Genomic DNA, 15,912 nt, shown 5'->3' on the forward strand with positions numbered 1-15,912 from the left:
AGTGGCCTTCCAACTATTCATTCGCTAAGAAAACCCGTTTGTTCTATACTGAATCATATCAGATGATAATCTTTTTCTACAATGCCAACATTAAAATTAGGGTTTTAAAAAGAACTTACATAAAACAACTTTTTTTAGTTCAATTTATAACTATTGATACCATTTAATCAATGCCACAATACATAGTAAAAAGAACTACACAGAATGTAAAGTAAAACAAACAAATGGACCAGTATAAGATAAAAGTTGAATTTTAAAAACTTAAAACTAGACTTGTGGGGAATAATATATGAAAACATCAAACTAGTTTGGTTGATTGTTTGGACTATGCTTCTTTCTTATCAGTTACCATCATATGGTGGGTTGGAAATAGGAAAACCAACAAAATACATAAAAGAACAATATCTGCAACAATCTTTCCAAGATCTAAAATATACACACTATTTTCAATTTCAAAAAAATTAAACAAAAAGTAAAGGAAAAGAAACATAAGTATCATGGATCCTCAACCAGAAACATTAAAGAAGACAAAAAATATATATGTAACTGAATGCATAGTCAAGGGTGATCAAATTGACTAAAGCTTGAGAGACAAATCAAGTTTCTGGGACTCATCTTGATTGATCTTCAACTCCGGCCACCATAAACCACCGCCGCCGTGGGACGGTGGGGCTGCGGCCAGGTTTGAGGGATAGGTTGAGACTTTAAGCTTTCCTATAGCTGGTTGTTGATCAACATGGGGTCTTGATGACCATCCTTTTGGTCCGTAAAAGCCTTTGAAGTTGAACCCAGCTGATGAAGAACTTGAAAACATAGAATTAGCAGGTTTGTGGATCATTGAGTGTACCTGAATTCCAAGTGACCTGTTGCTGTTGTAGTTATAGCCATGGAGAGGAAGTGAAGAAAGGGTAGAACCGTAATTTTGCTGTTGATGCATATATGTGTGGCCAAAAGCTGCAGCTGCTGAAATCATAGGGTTTGAAAGAAACCCTAATCTTTGGCCTCTTTTTGCAAGATTTCTTTCTCTTTTGTGGGCATTTTGGTGACCCCCTAATGCTTGTGAGCTATAGAATTTTCTTTGACAATAGTTGCAAGAGAAAACCCTAGGTTCAGTTGAATCTGATGCTTGTTGAGTTGTACTTTCTGATGAAACACCCATGTTTAAACTGTCTATAAGATTAAGTTCTTGATTCAACTTTGATTCTTCACCACCATCTAAAGTTTGGATGTTTGTTTCTCCGTCTTCGTTTTCGTTACCTGCGTCGCAAGATCCAATCTTTTTCGGTTTTGGGAGTTCGGCATGATCTTGTTGTTCATATGATATTTCCATCACCACAAGGAGTGTTTTAGTTTTAGGGCCTCTCTCTTGGTTTGAAGGGGCATGTGAAATTGAAAATAGTTTTATGGAAAGTGAGTGCTTTGTGCTTTAAGTGGAAAAATACTATGTGAAAGTGATTTCCTAGATAAAGACTAAAGAGACATGATTTGACTTAAAGTACCAGTATAATTTTAGGTAAAGCTTTTTCATCTGACTCACAAATAGTTAGAATATTGCACTTATACCCTATGCTGTTAAAGTTGTACCGTTAACATAGATTTAATCACTTTTGAAATGAAGCATCACCATAATTCTAGCCTTCCAGGGAAAAGCACAAGGTTTCACATGAGGCACATATAGCCCTAATCTAGTCTAATCATAACATACTAAAGCTATTTTATACTATCAATTATATTTTTTGTTTTTAAACTTAAGTATTTGATGATTTTACTAAGAAGAAACGTTATGAGCGTTAAACAACTGTCACATCATTATTTTTGGGGTTAAACACTAGCTCACTTACATTTTTATCAAAAGATAATTATAAAGATTAAAAATATAACTATTTTTTGGTTAAACCAATACATTTATTTAAGAGCAGATACTTAATCCCCCTTTACATGTGTGGTACGTAGTAACGTGACGACGCTTTTGATTAAGAGCACTAGGTCCAACGGAAACACTTCCAATATCATCTATTTGGGATCATAATTTGTCTTTATGTATGTTGCCATGTTGGTTTTAAGAAAAAGTATGTTCTCAAACAGGTTTAATATGAGTGAAAAAGTTTGGACAGTGTCCACGTGAACTCAGTTTTGAGGCCTGCTATTGTGGTGCTCTAAAAGAATTGTTTTTATTGTATCCATACAAATAAAATTTAATGTCTTTCTTTTAAATAATAAAAATAAATTGCACCAATAAAGATGAATGCACAAAACCCAATTCCGTTAACATATTATTTAACGTATATATGTTCTCGCTGACACGTGCGTTGTAACATGAGAAATGGAAATTAAATATGTTTACGTCCTTTTTATTAGATATATAAAATAAATGTATAACAAAGAAGTTATTAATATTATATAGCTAACAAATAATAATCGAGATCTTTTGATATCCTTGACATCCTTATTTGGCATGTTTCTTTTTTATTTAAGTCACGTTCGTCGTCAGAATTTGACAGATAAAACGCAAATTATTTAGTTTTATAAAACTTAGCATATAAAATATATATATATGTATTGATATACGCCATGTAAGAGTATCTACAATAGTTCTACGGTCTACATGACATGATCATATAAACATGTTCATATGTTCAAAAGCTAATTACCCCTCTTTTGATAAAATACTAGATAAAAAAATGGGTACCCTCTCCTCGGCTCACACACAACCTATTTTTAAACAAGAATACTGAGCCTCCTTATTTCCATCACATAATTTCTCATTATTAAGAATGTCCAAAACTGTTACGAATACCCTAGATATCACCTCCATCGATCTAATTAAGGGATAAATGAGGTGTGGAGCTAACGTGCAATGAGTTCATCCGGAATTCTAGACGAGGAGTGGGGTAAAGAAACACAACCAATATTTTTATAACGTATATTATTCATTTAAAAATAATATTTGAAAAAGGATATAATTGGTGTTAGTAGAAATCTAATATAATAACTAATTTAGAAGAATGATTTAATTTATAAACGTTTGGAAAAAAAACACTTTTCTAATAGTAAAATTCATTTTTACATTGCATTTATAAGAACTTATGTCCATAACCGTGTCTTTTATTGGAACACCATATCACTAAACTAACGTGTTAAGTTGAAAATAAATAGATTAAAGTTAGGTATGATTTCTTGTATTCATTTACTTGAATAATTAAAGTTAGATAAAATGGGGACAAGACCTGTCTCTTAGTCATTTGTCATTGGACAAACAACAAAACAGCAGGTGGGAAATTTGAAGACATCCAATCACAAGTTAACTGGCATCTAAGGAAGAGCATCTTTCTTAAAAGGAACACACCACTACTTTTGGAGAATCAACACTGTTAGTGCAACTTTGGTACAACTTTCATCTTCCAACATGATACAACTACAATAATTATTTTCTAATATTCTGATACCTTTCCACCCAAAACAAGTAACTAAACAGTGTTTTTAAACATACCATGGGATGATAGATAAGGCTAATTAGCTAGGGATCTTATGTTCTTAAGGTCGGAAAGTGACTCGCAGTGGTGAGACTCTTCTTTGATAGTGTTCTTGAGTGATTCAAGTCTTTAGCGTCAAATTCAGTATGAAAGGTTAACATATCATCCTTAAAAGGCTCCCTCGGGTATCGGGAAAATTCCAGTTGCAGTTAAAAAAGCATAAATTAAGACTAAAAGAAAAGGGAAACTGAGTTTTGAGTTATGAACCGAAAAAAAATAAAATATATTTAAAAATTGATCAAATTAAGCTTAAAATGGCTTGAGTTGTTGGCTCTTAGCAAAATTGTGTGGTATAAAGATAAGGAGGTTGCTATCAAATTACAAGATTTAAAGAAAGCTATTATACAGTAGAGATCAAATTCTAAAGATGGGGGCATTAATGGGTATTTAGAGAAGATTGGTGAATAGATTTAAAGCAATGGGACATGCATGGCAACGAGAACACAACCTTTTTTTCATGAAACTGTGACAGTAATATTTAAAGTTCAAGAATTAGCGGTTTTTCAGATTTTGAGTATAAATCAATGAGGGTTGTAATTCGTCCTTTAGTTAATTAATTAATTCCTAAGGTTAGAGACCCGTCTTCTATAAGATAATTAATTTAGGCCTATTAGCTTGATCGGTTGTATGCACAAACTTTTGTCAAAAATCTTGTCTTAAGATTCTAAGGATTAGGAAAATGATTAATAAAGTGGTAGTGGTGGAAGAATAGGCTTACATCAAAGGGAGGAGCATTTTCGATGGGAACTTAATTCTTAATGAAACTTATCATGTAGTTAAAAATATTCTCAAAAGCATTTGATTCAGTAAATGGAATTATTTGGATGAAATTATGGAGCAAATGGGATGTTATATCAAACGGAGGAAGTGAGTTTTGGGTTGTTTAAAGTCAGTAGAACTTCAATTTTGGTTAACGGATCTCCCACCAAGAAGTTTGATCTTAAGCGGGGTGTGAGACAAGGTGATCCATTATCATCGTCTCATCTTTCATAATAGTAATGGAAGACCTTAACTCAATGATGCACTGTACGATGGAAAGCGGTGTTTTCAAAGGGGTCTCCTTACCAAATGAAGGTCCAATCCTTTCACATGTCAAGTACGCGGAAGATGCATTATTTGTAGTTGAATGGTCGAGATCTAACATGTCGAATTTATCAAGAATTATAAACTGTTTCCATTTGGTGTTTGGTTTAAAGTAAATGTTAATAAGAGTCGATTATTCAGTGTATGTGTTATTAATGATCAAGAGGTCACCGACATGTCACGTAGTTTTGGTTGTGAAAAAACAATATTCCCATTTGTTTTTTTTTTTTTTTTTTTTTTGTTTTTTTCGACTACCATTAGTAGCAAATATGAAGAGGATCGCCTGTTATTGATCAGTTAAAAGAAAAACTAAACTATTAGAAATCGATACATCTTTCCTTCGGCGAAACATTAACATTAGTTAAATCGGTTTTAGGAAGTCTTAAGTTGTATTATCTCTAGATGTTTCGGGTACACGTATCGGTCCTAGAAAGGATTATGGAGAAAATGAATTAACTATTGGAAGATGCATTGGGTGACAATTACGAGTTTGAAAATTATGGGTTTGATGGAAAATAATTCTTTTGGGTGGGGGCATATATCGGCGATTCATAAGGTGCATAATAGAAATTGTGGAAGTATAGCAAAAATATATGCAAGGAATGCATGGTTGAACATACTTAAAAGTCGTTGTCGATTTGGCAAGTTTAGAGGCTGATATTCTTGGGATATTTAAAGCTTGGCTTTAAAAAGTGAGAGGCGAACAAAAGCGGCGAGATCTACAAACCCAAGCGTGAAGGGCAAGGCGCAAAAGCAAACACTTTTCGTACGCGAGATGCAAAGTTCATCATCATCATCATCATCGTACTCAGTATATCCCACCAATAGCAAAGCTATGGTAGGGTCTGAGGAGAGTAAGATGTAGGCAACCTTACCTCTACCCCATAGGGATAGAGAGGCTGCTTCCGGTGAGACCCCCGGCTCGATAGTAGTTTTGCATCAACCTTGGACATAAGGCACATAGCACTCAATCATCAGGACACCAGCTGATCGGTGCATGTACCCTTATCTTTCAGCTATCAACGTCACTACATGATGCCTGATTAACCGTCCGTCACTTTTAACGTTATTTTCACGAGATTAGTAAAATAACGTCAAAATTAGTGCAATTTTACTTTTGCCCACCCGAGGGTTCACACATATATACATCATATGTGCGCACCGCAAGCAGGGCTATGCGAGATGCAAAGTTATTATAATAACGCGAGATGCAAAGTTATTATATATAATTACAATTAATATATATCATAGGTTTTTATAGGTTTTTAGCATCTCAACCCAAAATTTAGCTATAAATAAGCATTATATATGATTTAATATATAAATTACCTCCATCTACAACCTATAATACATGTTGTGTACAAATACAACATTTGATGCATAAAAACTACCCATGTACGAAAGGCTGCTCGCCTTAGCTTCACCTTAGGCATCTTTTTGCTTAAAAGTGTGCCTAGCTCATTCTCGCCTTTTGAACATTGGTCTCGCCATGTAGGTAAACGTAATGAGGATCTTGCCTCAGGTGCGCTTTTTTAAACCAATATATAAAGGAGGGTGGGGCTAGGAAATAAAACGGAATTTTTGAGAGATTGGTGGCTTGGTAAATATCCTCTGATCAAGGATATGTTCCTGGACTTGTACGAGAGTGAAACCAGGATGTGTTGTCTAGTTTCGGATAAGGTGGGCAAAAATCTTGCATGGGTTGTGTTTACAAAGTGGTCAAATATAATAGGAGCTGAGAATATGGAACGGGTGGATATCTTAAAGGTCATAATTGTTAGTATAGAGGAATCAGGAAGGTTTACTGCCAAGTCTGCTAGGAAAATGCTAAATAATCGTGTCTTCTCGGAATCACAATTAAAAAAATTTGAATGGGTAAAATGGGTGCCTATAAAAGTCGCTTCATTTGTATGGAGGCTTGTTCAAGATCGTATACCGGTAGCTAACAATTTGAGACATAGGGGTGTTTCGGTAAATTTTGTTGTGTGATTTATGTTTGAAAGAAGAAATTGTTGAATACGTGTTTGGTAGGTGCCTTGCGGCATTTGTCGTTTGGGATGGAATGGATAACCAGTGTGGTTTATTAAAGTCGGGTTACGGGTAAAATGCTAATTCAGAGAAAAAATGGAGTTGGGGTTATCGGGAAAAGAAAGGAAAACGGTTTGGTTAAAGGTTTTGTATAGCATGTGCTAGGCACTATGGAAAAATATAAATGAGATGCACTCAGGAGATTCAAAAAAACCAGGTGAAAAGATTGCTGATGAGATCAAGCTGGTCACGTTTAACTCTGTAAAAATCGCTTAAAGTGAAAGTCAATCTCTTGACTCCCACACGGATCTTAAGTCAATGGCAGTTTAGGGTAGTGACAACTAATTTGAGATTTTGAGTAGTTTAAAGTAGTTGACGGTACGTTTGTAGTGGCAAAATTCATTAGTTGAATACAGGATAGTGAAAAAAACACCCCTTCCACCTCAAACAACTCGCTCACACATGACAAGACCTGTTGAGGCTCGTCGATTTACAATTAATCATACACATGTGTTTTACTCCAAATTGACTTGTTATAACTTAAACCAATCCACTAACACATGACAAGTCCAATGTTCATCCGTCAATTTACAAGTAATTATACACATGTCTTTAACACTAAAGTAACTTGTTATGATATAATATGGTTTCGTTTAACCTAAACCAGCCCACTAGTTTGTGACAATGCCCATTAAGACCCACATTATACAATTAATCATACACAAGTTTTTTACATTAAAATAACTTATGCACTAATATGATTTGGTGTAAAGCATAAGATATTTTTTTTTCTTTTTACATTCAGATATAGGATAAAGTATAGTCGAGTAACAAAACCTTTATGTTAAAAAATAAGTCAAGAAACCTTTGTGTCGTGTTGTTTAATTCTATTAACATTTGGTCACTCTTTTTTAATAATGTTTCTACTTTATAAAATATTTTTCAAACAAACTTTAGAAGAATATGTAAAATTATGTAATTAAGTGGTTGAATTGGGCTATACAAATACTTCAATTTAAAAAGAAAGTTTTATGTTCAAGTTTTACTTATGATAAAAAGTTAAGTGGTTTTAGATTGGGTCAGGGTTTTTCCATCTATGATGGGTTTATTCTCAAGAATGAAACAGAAATAATCAATGGGTTAGCAACCCGTCAATGATCAAAACAACTATTAAAAATATTAATTTAAGTAGAGAAACCTTTAGTCATAGAAGTTAGGCAATGAAACATACGTGGAAGTGGTGATGTAGGGTATGCCGTTTTTGGTAAACTAAGAAATGGCCGACAATTACATGGTGGATGCTGATGTGGATACAAGTGTGATCATAGACTTTAAAGTTTTAAAATGTGGCTTGTTTTCTAATACATTATTTTAAAATTAAAATTACATCAGCAAATCTTCAAAGTAAAACCTAAGGATAAGTGTGATCTTGGCTTTTAATTACTTTAAATTTCTTCAAAACTTCCATCCTTTTCGCCAACTTACATCATGGGTGTAGTTAAGTGACTATTATTTTTTGGACTTCCGGTGTTGTATATATGGGTTTTTAAGGTACTATTGGTTTTTGGACATTGAATGTATTAGATTTTTTTAGAAAAAGCCCTTGACAACTTTGCCCGCTTCCGCTTAATGTGTTAAACCTTTTTTTAATTATATGTATATATAGAGAAAAGATGCAATACGCTAATGCCTTATCGTACAAAACGTACGCGATATCTGGGAGCGTCGATCTATACCTTCGATTCAGTTGCGATCAGTTGAGAAGATTCCGTATATTTTCAGCGAGAAGGGTACAATTGTCTTTTTGATTCGTAATCTAAATTTGGTAATTTGCGTATAAACGGTTACGATCCTGATATTTAGCTTAATCAAACTCAATTTATTATTTACGAACCAATTTTTGTACCGAAATCAAATCAATTGAGTATACGAACCAGTTTTCAAACGATTTTTGATCTAGGGTTTTGAAATGGAAGACGATCGTGAATGTAAGTTTTTTGCTCTGTTTGAACTAATCGACGGTAGATGTATTCTATGTTTCTAATCAGACGGTAACTGTATGTTAGTGTCTATGAGAATCACATGATAATTGATTAGTTTAGTTTGCGAGCGTGTTACAAGCGTGTGCATAGTAGGAGTGTTTAACATGGTTGATTTTTGGTGTTTATAGTATGAGTGTATCATGAGCGTGTTAACATGATTGATTTTGATGTTGTAGAATATGAGCGTTTTACGAGCATAACATGCTAGTGTTGAGGTTGTTATTCATTTTTATTCATGGTTTCCGTATGAGCGTGTAGTATACGTATTTTATTTATGTGTTTTTTTTGCAGATGATTCAAGTTTTTTGGTTGAAGATCAAGGGGTTGATATAATTCTTGAAGTTGCTTCTTCTTACAAACCTGTTAAAGGAATGATGTTTTCGTCAATTGATCAAGCATTTTATTTTTATAGTGAATATGCTAAGAAAGCTGGATTTGGGGCTCACAAAGGTGGATCGTACATGCATGATGGTGTACTAAGGACCAAGTATTTTACATGTTGTAAAGAAGATCACAAGCCAGCCAAAAGTTATGATTCAAAAGGTGATTATAATGAATCAAATAAGTCATATTATAAAAGGTGGAAAAGACCCACAATTAGATGTGGTTGTAAAGCACAACTGTAGTTAAAATCTGTGGACGGTGTATATTTTGAAGTACATGATTTTGTTTTAGGCCATAATCATAGTATGGTAGCATATTGTGATATGCAGTTTGTTCGATCAGCGAGGAAGTTAACACATGTCCAAGAGGAACTATTTATGAGCTGTCTAATTTGAACATGGGACCTGTTAAAGCGTTTAACCTTATGAGAACACAATATGGTGGTTTTGAAAAAGTAGGTGCAACTAAAGATGATTGTAAGAATTTTAAACAAGGTTTGAATTGTTTTATTGGAGAGTATGATGCTGAGATGTTTGTTCAGAGATTGTGTGCGAAGAAAAAATTTTCATCTGATTATTCGTTTGAATATGATGTCAATGATAATCATGAGTTAATTCGTTTTTTTTGGGCTGATGAGATTTCAAAGAGTAATTATCTTGCATTTGGGGATATTATATCTTTTGATGTTACAATTAAGACTAACAAGTAAGTTATTGATCCATACGGTTTCAATGTAAAATTCAAGCGTATTAGTTGTGTGTTTTGTATATATGAATATGTTTTTTTATGTACATGTACAAGATGGTCTGTCGGTGTTGGATTATTAGCTTCTGAAACTAGTGAATCGTACAAATGGTTATTGCAAATGTTACTTAAGTCGTTGGTAGTGCACCGAAGGTTATTGTTACTGATCAAGACCCGGCTATGAAGCAAGCTATTACATTTGTGTTTCCAAATACATGGCATAGGTTATGTATGTGGCATATCATGAAGAAAGTTGCTGACAAGGTAAACTTAACTGTTTTATGTAGTTTAATAGTGGGCGTTTTACAAGCGTTTCATGGTAATTGCTTTTTTTTATGTTTAATATGTTAGCGTCTTATGAGCGTAACATGATAGTATATTTTGGTCATGAGCGGTTCACAAGCGTTTGTTTTCAGGTGGGAGCCAATTTATGTAACAACGAAGATTTTAAGCGTAGGATATGTGATATTGTGTGGACAGATTCATTTAGTCCTTTTGAATTTGAGGAGAAATGGCAGGCGATAATGGTTGAGTTTGAGGTTGACAATAATAAATGGCTTACTTATATGTATGAAATCAGATTTGATTGGATACCCGCTTTTCATAGAGACGAACGTTTGTATGGATTGATGCGTACAACATCAAGATCAGAGAGCGAAAACCATTTTTTCGGTCAAGCTACAAATTCTCAGTTAACATTAGTTGATGTTTTCAACCATTTTAATTTTTGTATGGAGATACAGAGATACAATGGCAGACGTTGTGATCATGACAGTAGTTACATGTATCCTGAGCTAGAAACCAGAAGTTATCTTGAAAGAGAAGCAGTTAGGATATATACAAGATCTATTTCTAACGATGTTCAAGATGAAATGAATGAAATTTTTGGTGGTGTTTCACAATTCAGTGATTGTGAAGAAGAAGGATGCAATTTGAAGTGTAAAATATGGGATTTTAATACGTATGTTCCAGGATTTTTGGAGGTAATTTTGAGCATTTATTAAGCGTTTTAGTTTAAAATTGTTTAATATTAAATTAGTTAACAAGCGTTTAATAAGAGTTTAACTTGAGCGTTTACATTGCTTTATTTAGGTTGTGTTTAAGAAGGACGGTGAGTTTGGTGAAGAGTCTATTGCAATGTTTGTGTTAAAGACATCAATTTTGTTGTGATAATAATATGCTAACATAAGGTCATGTATTAAAATACATAAAAAAGTTTTGAAAGAAGTCAAATTAGTTGTTGCCATCTTTGAAGTTCTTCAACCAACTCCGCCCCGGATAAAGTAGTTGTGTTATTTTCAAAAAATGCTTGCGCCTTGTCGATAACACTATCTCTTTTCTGGTTTAGATCTAAAAGGAGGATTTTGCCCAAATACTTTGCCCTATAACTTTTTTAGCTGATTTAGTTGTTTAGGACATTCCTTGTAAAATCTGCACCCCCACGGTTTCTTCTCATCATATGTCTCCGTGTGTCTCATAGCAAAAACCCCACAATCTACTCCATTTTATGTTGTTCTCCATGGCATCCTAATATAGTGATTGCGGCCTTTTGGATTCGATCAGCAATGGGGTGATTGATTTTCTTAAGATACATGTAAAGACGTTTCTCTAAAAAAATTAAAAGCATTTAAGTATATCACAAATTATAATAGATATTGGAGTTGTATTTTTTTTTTTGTTTAGAGTTTGTTGAGCGTTTATCAGAATCTGAGGATTCTTATTGTATCTTTCTTCAAAAAGTCTTGTGATTGCTTTTTCTTTGTATTCTGGCTTTTTAAACTTTTTATTGTCTGGTATTTCCTGATTTGCATTGTTGTCAAGCAACTCTATCACTCTTGTTTGAATATTGAAAGTAACCACATAGAAGTGATTCTTTTGTAGAATTGGCACAAGGAATATAGCAACTTTCTTCATTGACTTGATATCACACCTCATCATCTGTTTTTCAATGTTTTCCGTAAACACTTCGAGTCTTTGTTCGTCTGTGTGACCAACTGCCTCATCATAATGGGCACTTGTCTGCAAAAGAATTTAATGTAGATGTACAAGCGTTTAAAGAGCGTTTTATAAGAACTTAAATTTAATAGGTAGATTAAAATCATACCATCACTGTGCTTGTAGCGAAGAACCTGAATGGTGATTATGCAGAGTTTTTCCTTTTCCACATAATTCATCATTTCATAGAATGCATCCATTGCATTTGTTGTTAAATACAAACCAGGACAAAAACTTTCAAAAATCACCTTAAATAAATCTGTGTAAGTAGACTTGAAAACCTCTTCCCATATGTCTTCAAGGAAAAAATATATAAACTCTGAAATTATTTTTTCATCCTCTATAATACTTGTGAATATGTTAACATCTCTTAAAAGATATGGTGATTTCAACGCATGAGCTAACTTTCTCTTTCTTTCTTCTTTCACCAAACCTTTGTCTTTATGTTCTTGTAATAACGATACCAGAGATGTAATTTTGGGTATCATCTTTGAAGTTGATGTCGGTGTTATAAAAATTTTCACTTGGAGACAAACCAGTGTCAACTTTTAATTCTTGGTTTTTCTCTTCAACTTTACTAACTGAAAAACAATAAGAACAAGTCATTGTATCAGTTTACTAAATTTCTTTTCATAAATTGGTTTTTTTATGTTATACATATGATATCATCTAAAGTTCCATCAATATTTAAGTGATCAACATCATCTCTGATTTCACCTCTTTTTTGTTCACTAATAACTGCACCAGATGCCTGAGCATTTGTATGAACATGCACCATATCATCTCCAAGTGAGGTAGTTTTAGATATTTGTAAAACAATAATTATGGGCGCTTAATAAGCGTTTTATACATGCAAATGTTAAAAGAAATTTGATACCTTCAGGTCCTATAGAAATTTCACTACATACTAGAGCATTTGCAACAACTGTTGATTCAACTTGTGTATCTTTCATATAAAATATAAACATAATAAAGTGAGCGTTTGATGAGCGTTCAATCTGTATGAAGAGAAATTTAACTATTTAATACCTTTCTTAGCCCACTCAAGTACTGTAGTAACAACTGCATCAAGTTTATTATTCCCTTCTAGTTCTTTTACTATAATTTCTTCATCATTAGTTGTACCAGATTCTTTGTTTAATTCAACGACAGCCACCACTGTCATATAAAATTTTGAATAATAATATGAGCGTTTGTTGAGCTTTTAAGGTGTATAAAAGATTATACATTCTGGAGCCCCTTAACCCCTGTACTGACAACTTCATCACCAACGACTGCATCACCAATCACTGCATTATCAACAGTTGCACCAGATTCTTTCTTTTATTCAGATAGGTTATAAACTTCAGGCACATATGTGATTTAAGAATTTAGATATGAGCTTTTGTTGAGCGTTTTTAGTGTAACCAAAACTATAATAGTACCAATACCTTATTCACCAACCACTGCATCACCAACCACAGTATCTTTCCCAACCACTCCATCACCAACGACAGCATCTGAATTAACTGAATCAATTGCGGCAGCTGTATAAGAAGTGGGAACTTTCAAGGATATATATATATATATATATATATATATGTTTTTAAGAAATGCATATGTTGGATACTTGAAAGAGAATTAGATATTTTTTTTCTCACGTAAATTAAAGAGTGAGTTGATTTTCATAGTCTCAGATTATGGTGTTTTGGGAACCACATTATTATTGAATCTGTCTTCCCATTAACAACACCTAGCAAAGATCTTGTAATTTGATAGATGTTTGTCATTTCCTCCACGGACCAATTCATTGATTTCTAAGCAAAGTTTATCAAATTTCTTTAACTTTTTATCCATTGCCTTATTCCAAGACTGTAAAATGAAAATATAGTTATTAATTTAAGATATTCAATAAATCAAATGTCTCACATTCTCTTCCTTTGTTTCTTTTGGTGGTAGGTAAGCAGATATCCCAGACAGCTGAAGTGGGATTATATAAAAGTCGACTTGCTCTTGTGTGTGTGTTCCCAATGGCATTTGCAAACTCAAACGTGAATCCGTATCATCATCATCAAATTCTCCTTCGACATTATCTGTTTCTGTTTCAATTTCCCCATCTGTTTTCATTATATATTATTGCTTATTATAAACGTATCATTAGAAGAAATACATATGAGAGAGTTTTAGATGAATATACCAAGTTTTCTTACCATGTTTTTGGTTCTCACCACTCCATCAGTCTGATGAATCGCTTTGTCACCAGCAGCTGCCTCACCAACTGTATCGGCAGGTTTATCAGTAGAAGCCTCAGGAATTATCTTCTCACCATCAGCTGCAACATCAACATTACCAGCACCAACATCAACTTTAACACCAACTGTATTAGCAGCATCCTCAGGAATTATCTTCTCTCCAGTAGATGCAATCTCGCCAACAGCTACAACATCAACTTTACCAGCAGCAGTTCCAACATCCCTTCCTTTGCCAGCAGCAGCATTAGTTGTAGTCTCATCCATTCCTTTGTTTTCAGTTTCAACATCAGCGACCACACCAACCGTTCCAACATTATCGTACGCAACAACGTATTCCATATTTTCAGCATCATCTTCTAAAGGAGGTCTATTATTTTATAAGTATCTATCCGTCTTTACAGGAGTTGTTGTTGTTGTTGTTGTTATGTAGTTAATTACAGGTGTTGTAACCAGAGCCCCAAATGGACCATATCTTTTATGGTACTCATGTGTGTAAAGCATCACAAGTAAGGTGATTGGACCGTTGTATTGTTCATTGACACCTTCCGGTCTTCCTTATCTTCAGATTTTCAATCACATAGCTGCAGCAGTCCATATTTGGAATATCTGAGAATTTATCGATTGCAGTGATGAATCGTTGTTGATTTTGTTATAAATCCTATACATGTGTTGAACAACACAAGGAAATTAATCTTAAACAAATCACCAACTCCTTGATCTTCCGTCAACTTCTCTCTCACATGTTTTATACTTATTCTTGTAGTCGGGAATTTGTTTTTAAACAAATCTGTAGTTGCATCATCCCCCAATCTTGGTCTAATCCTGTCTAAAACTGGTATTTTACCCATTGGTATCCCCAACACTTCATGAACTTTTGTTGGTGTTATCTTAATAACATGGCTGCCAGTGCTCAATTCATTAAAATGTTGATCATAGTTCATCAGCAACCAATGTCCTAACATTGATGGAGTTTGGTTTACTTGTAGTCTTAACATTGACCCAAATCCCATTGCTTCCAAACAAGCTTTTTGTTTAGTGTTCATTGCACTTACTGTATCAACAATATTAAATGGTGTAAGGCCCCGTTACCGGTAGCCCTACTTTCGTGTTAGATTTACTCATAAACGCAGTTCTAAATATCAGAGTTAATTAAAACATTCGCGGAATATAAAAGCTTTCTAAAACATTTCATAACAAAACACATCTTGTTTTAAAACATCATCTTGTCTTTCAAAATAAACAAAACATTAAACTTAAACGTCTTGAGTCTTCCGATGCCAGCCTCTTATTCAATGCCACGTGTCTCCTCAAGCGAGCTGCCTCATCCTACTCACCTGCGTGCATACTAAAAGTCAGCTACGCTGAGTGAGTTCTAGTTAATCATACATTATACAATACACATAAACTTATATTCTTTCATTCATACTTTCATACTTTCTTTTGTATTAACTTACTTTCATATCTTACGTTATAAAGAGCATTACGCCCTACATTCCTCGAGTATTATTAGGGCTCGGTACCCTCCTTCCTCGAGTATTATTAGGGCTCGGTACCCTCCTTCCTCGAGTATTATTAGGGCTCGGTACCCTCTTTCCTGGAGTATTATTAAGGCTCGGTACCCTCTTTCCTCGAATATTAGTAGGGTTCGGTTCCCTAGTTCTCGAATATTAGTAGGGTTCGATTCCCTCTTCGTTACCATACAACCATACATCATACCTCGAGCATTATTAGGGCTCGGTACCCTTTTCGTAACCATACAACCATACAGCCATCATTTCCTTCTTTTATTAGCTTTATCACGTTCATACATATAAGCATACATATCATACTTACCTCATACATAGCGTTACAACCCGACAGTACGTGCAATAT

The 15,912-nt window shown here is 34.0% G+C and overlaps 2 protein-coding genes across 2 annotated transcripts; one reads left to right on the plus strand and one right to left on the minus strand.

Annotated features, from left to right (window-relative positions):
• Positions 1-248: 248 nt before the first annotated feature.
• Positions 249-1,903, minus strand: LOC143559148 (zinc finger protein 1-like). Its single transcript, XM_077047820.1, has one exon. It carries the CDS (start codon positions 1,328-1,330, stop codon positions 578-580), a length of 753 nt encoding a protein of 250 aa, XP_076903935.1. The 5' UTR covers positions 1,331-1,903; the 3' UTR covers positions 249-577.
• A 6,017-nt stretch (positions 1,904-7,920) lies between these two features.
• LOC143559144 (protein FAR-RED IMPAIRED RESPONSE 1-like) lies at positions 7,921-10,984 on the plus strand. The gene is made up of 7 exons (XM_077047816.1): positions 7,921-7,960; positions 8,978-9,229; positions 9,400-9,775; positions 9,872-9,916; positions 9,958-10,078; positions 10,231-10,797; positions 10,907-10,984. The coding sequence occupies exons 1-7, from the start codon at positions 7,921-7,923 to the stop codon at positions 10,982-10,984; spliced, it is 1,479 nt and encodes a 492-aa protein (XP_076903931.1).
• The last annotated feature ends 4,928 nt before the right edge of the window (positions 10,985-15,912 follow it).

The sequence above is a fragment of the Bidens hawaiensis genome, unplaced genomic scaffold (assembly GCF_021521415.1).
Source record: "Bidens hawaiensis isolate Kalapana, Puna unplaced genomic scaffold, B.hawaiensis_p1.1 tig00019715_1, whole genome shotgun sequence".
Classification (NCBI taxonomy): domain Eukaryota; kingdom Viridiplantae; phylum Streptophyta; class Magnoliopsida; order Asterales; family Asteraceae; genus Bidens; species Bidens hawaiensis.

Coding starts and splice junctions, on each gene's coding strand:
- LOC143559144 (XM_077047816.1), top strand. CDS start 7,921: ATGGCCGACAATTACATGGTGGATGCTGATGTGGATACAA. Junction 7,961..8,977: donor GGATGCTGATGTGGATACAA/GTGTGATCATAG, acceptor TTTTTTTTGCAG/ATGATTCAAGTTTTTTGGTT. Junction 9,917..9,957: donor GCTTCTGAAACTAGTGAATC/GTACAAATGGTT, acceptor AGTCGTTGGTAG/TGCACCGAAGGTTATTGTTA.
- LOC143559148 (XM_077047820.1), bottom strand. CDS start 1,330: ATGGAAATATCATATGAACAACAAGATCATGCCGAACTCCCAAAACCG.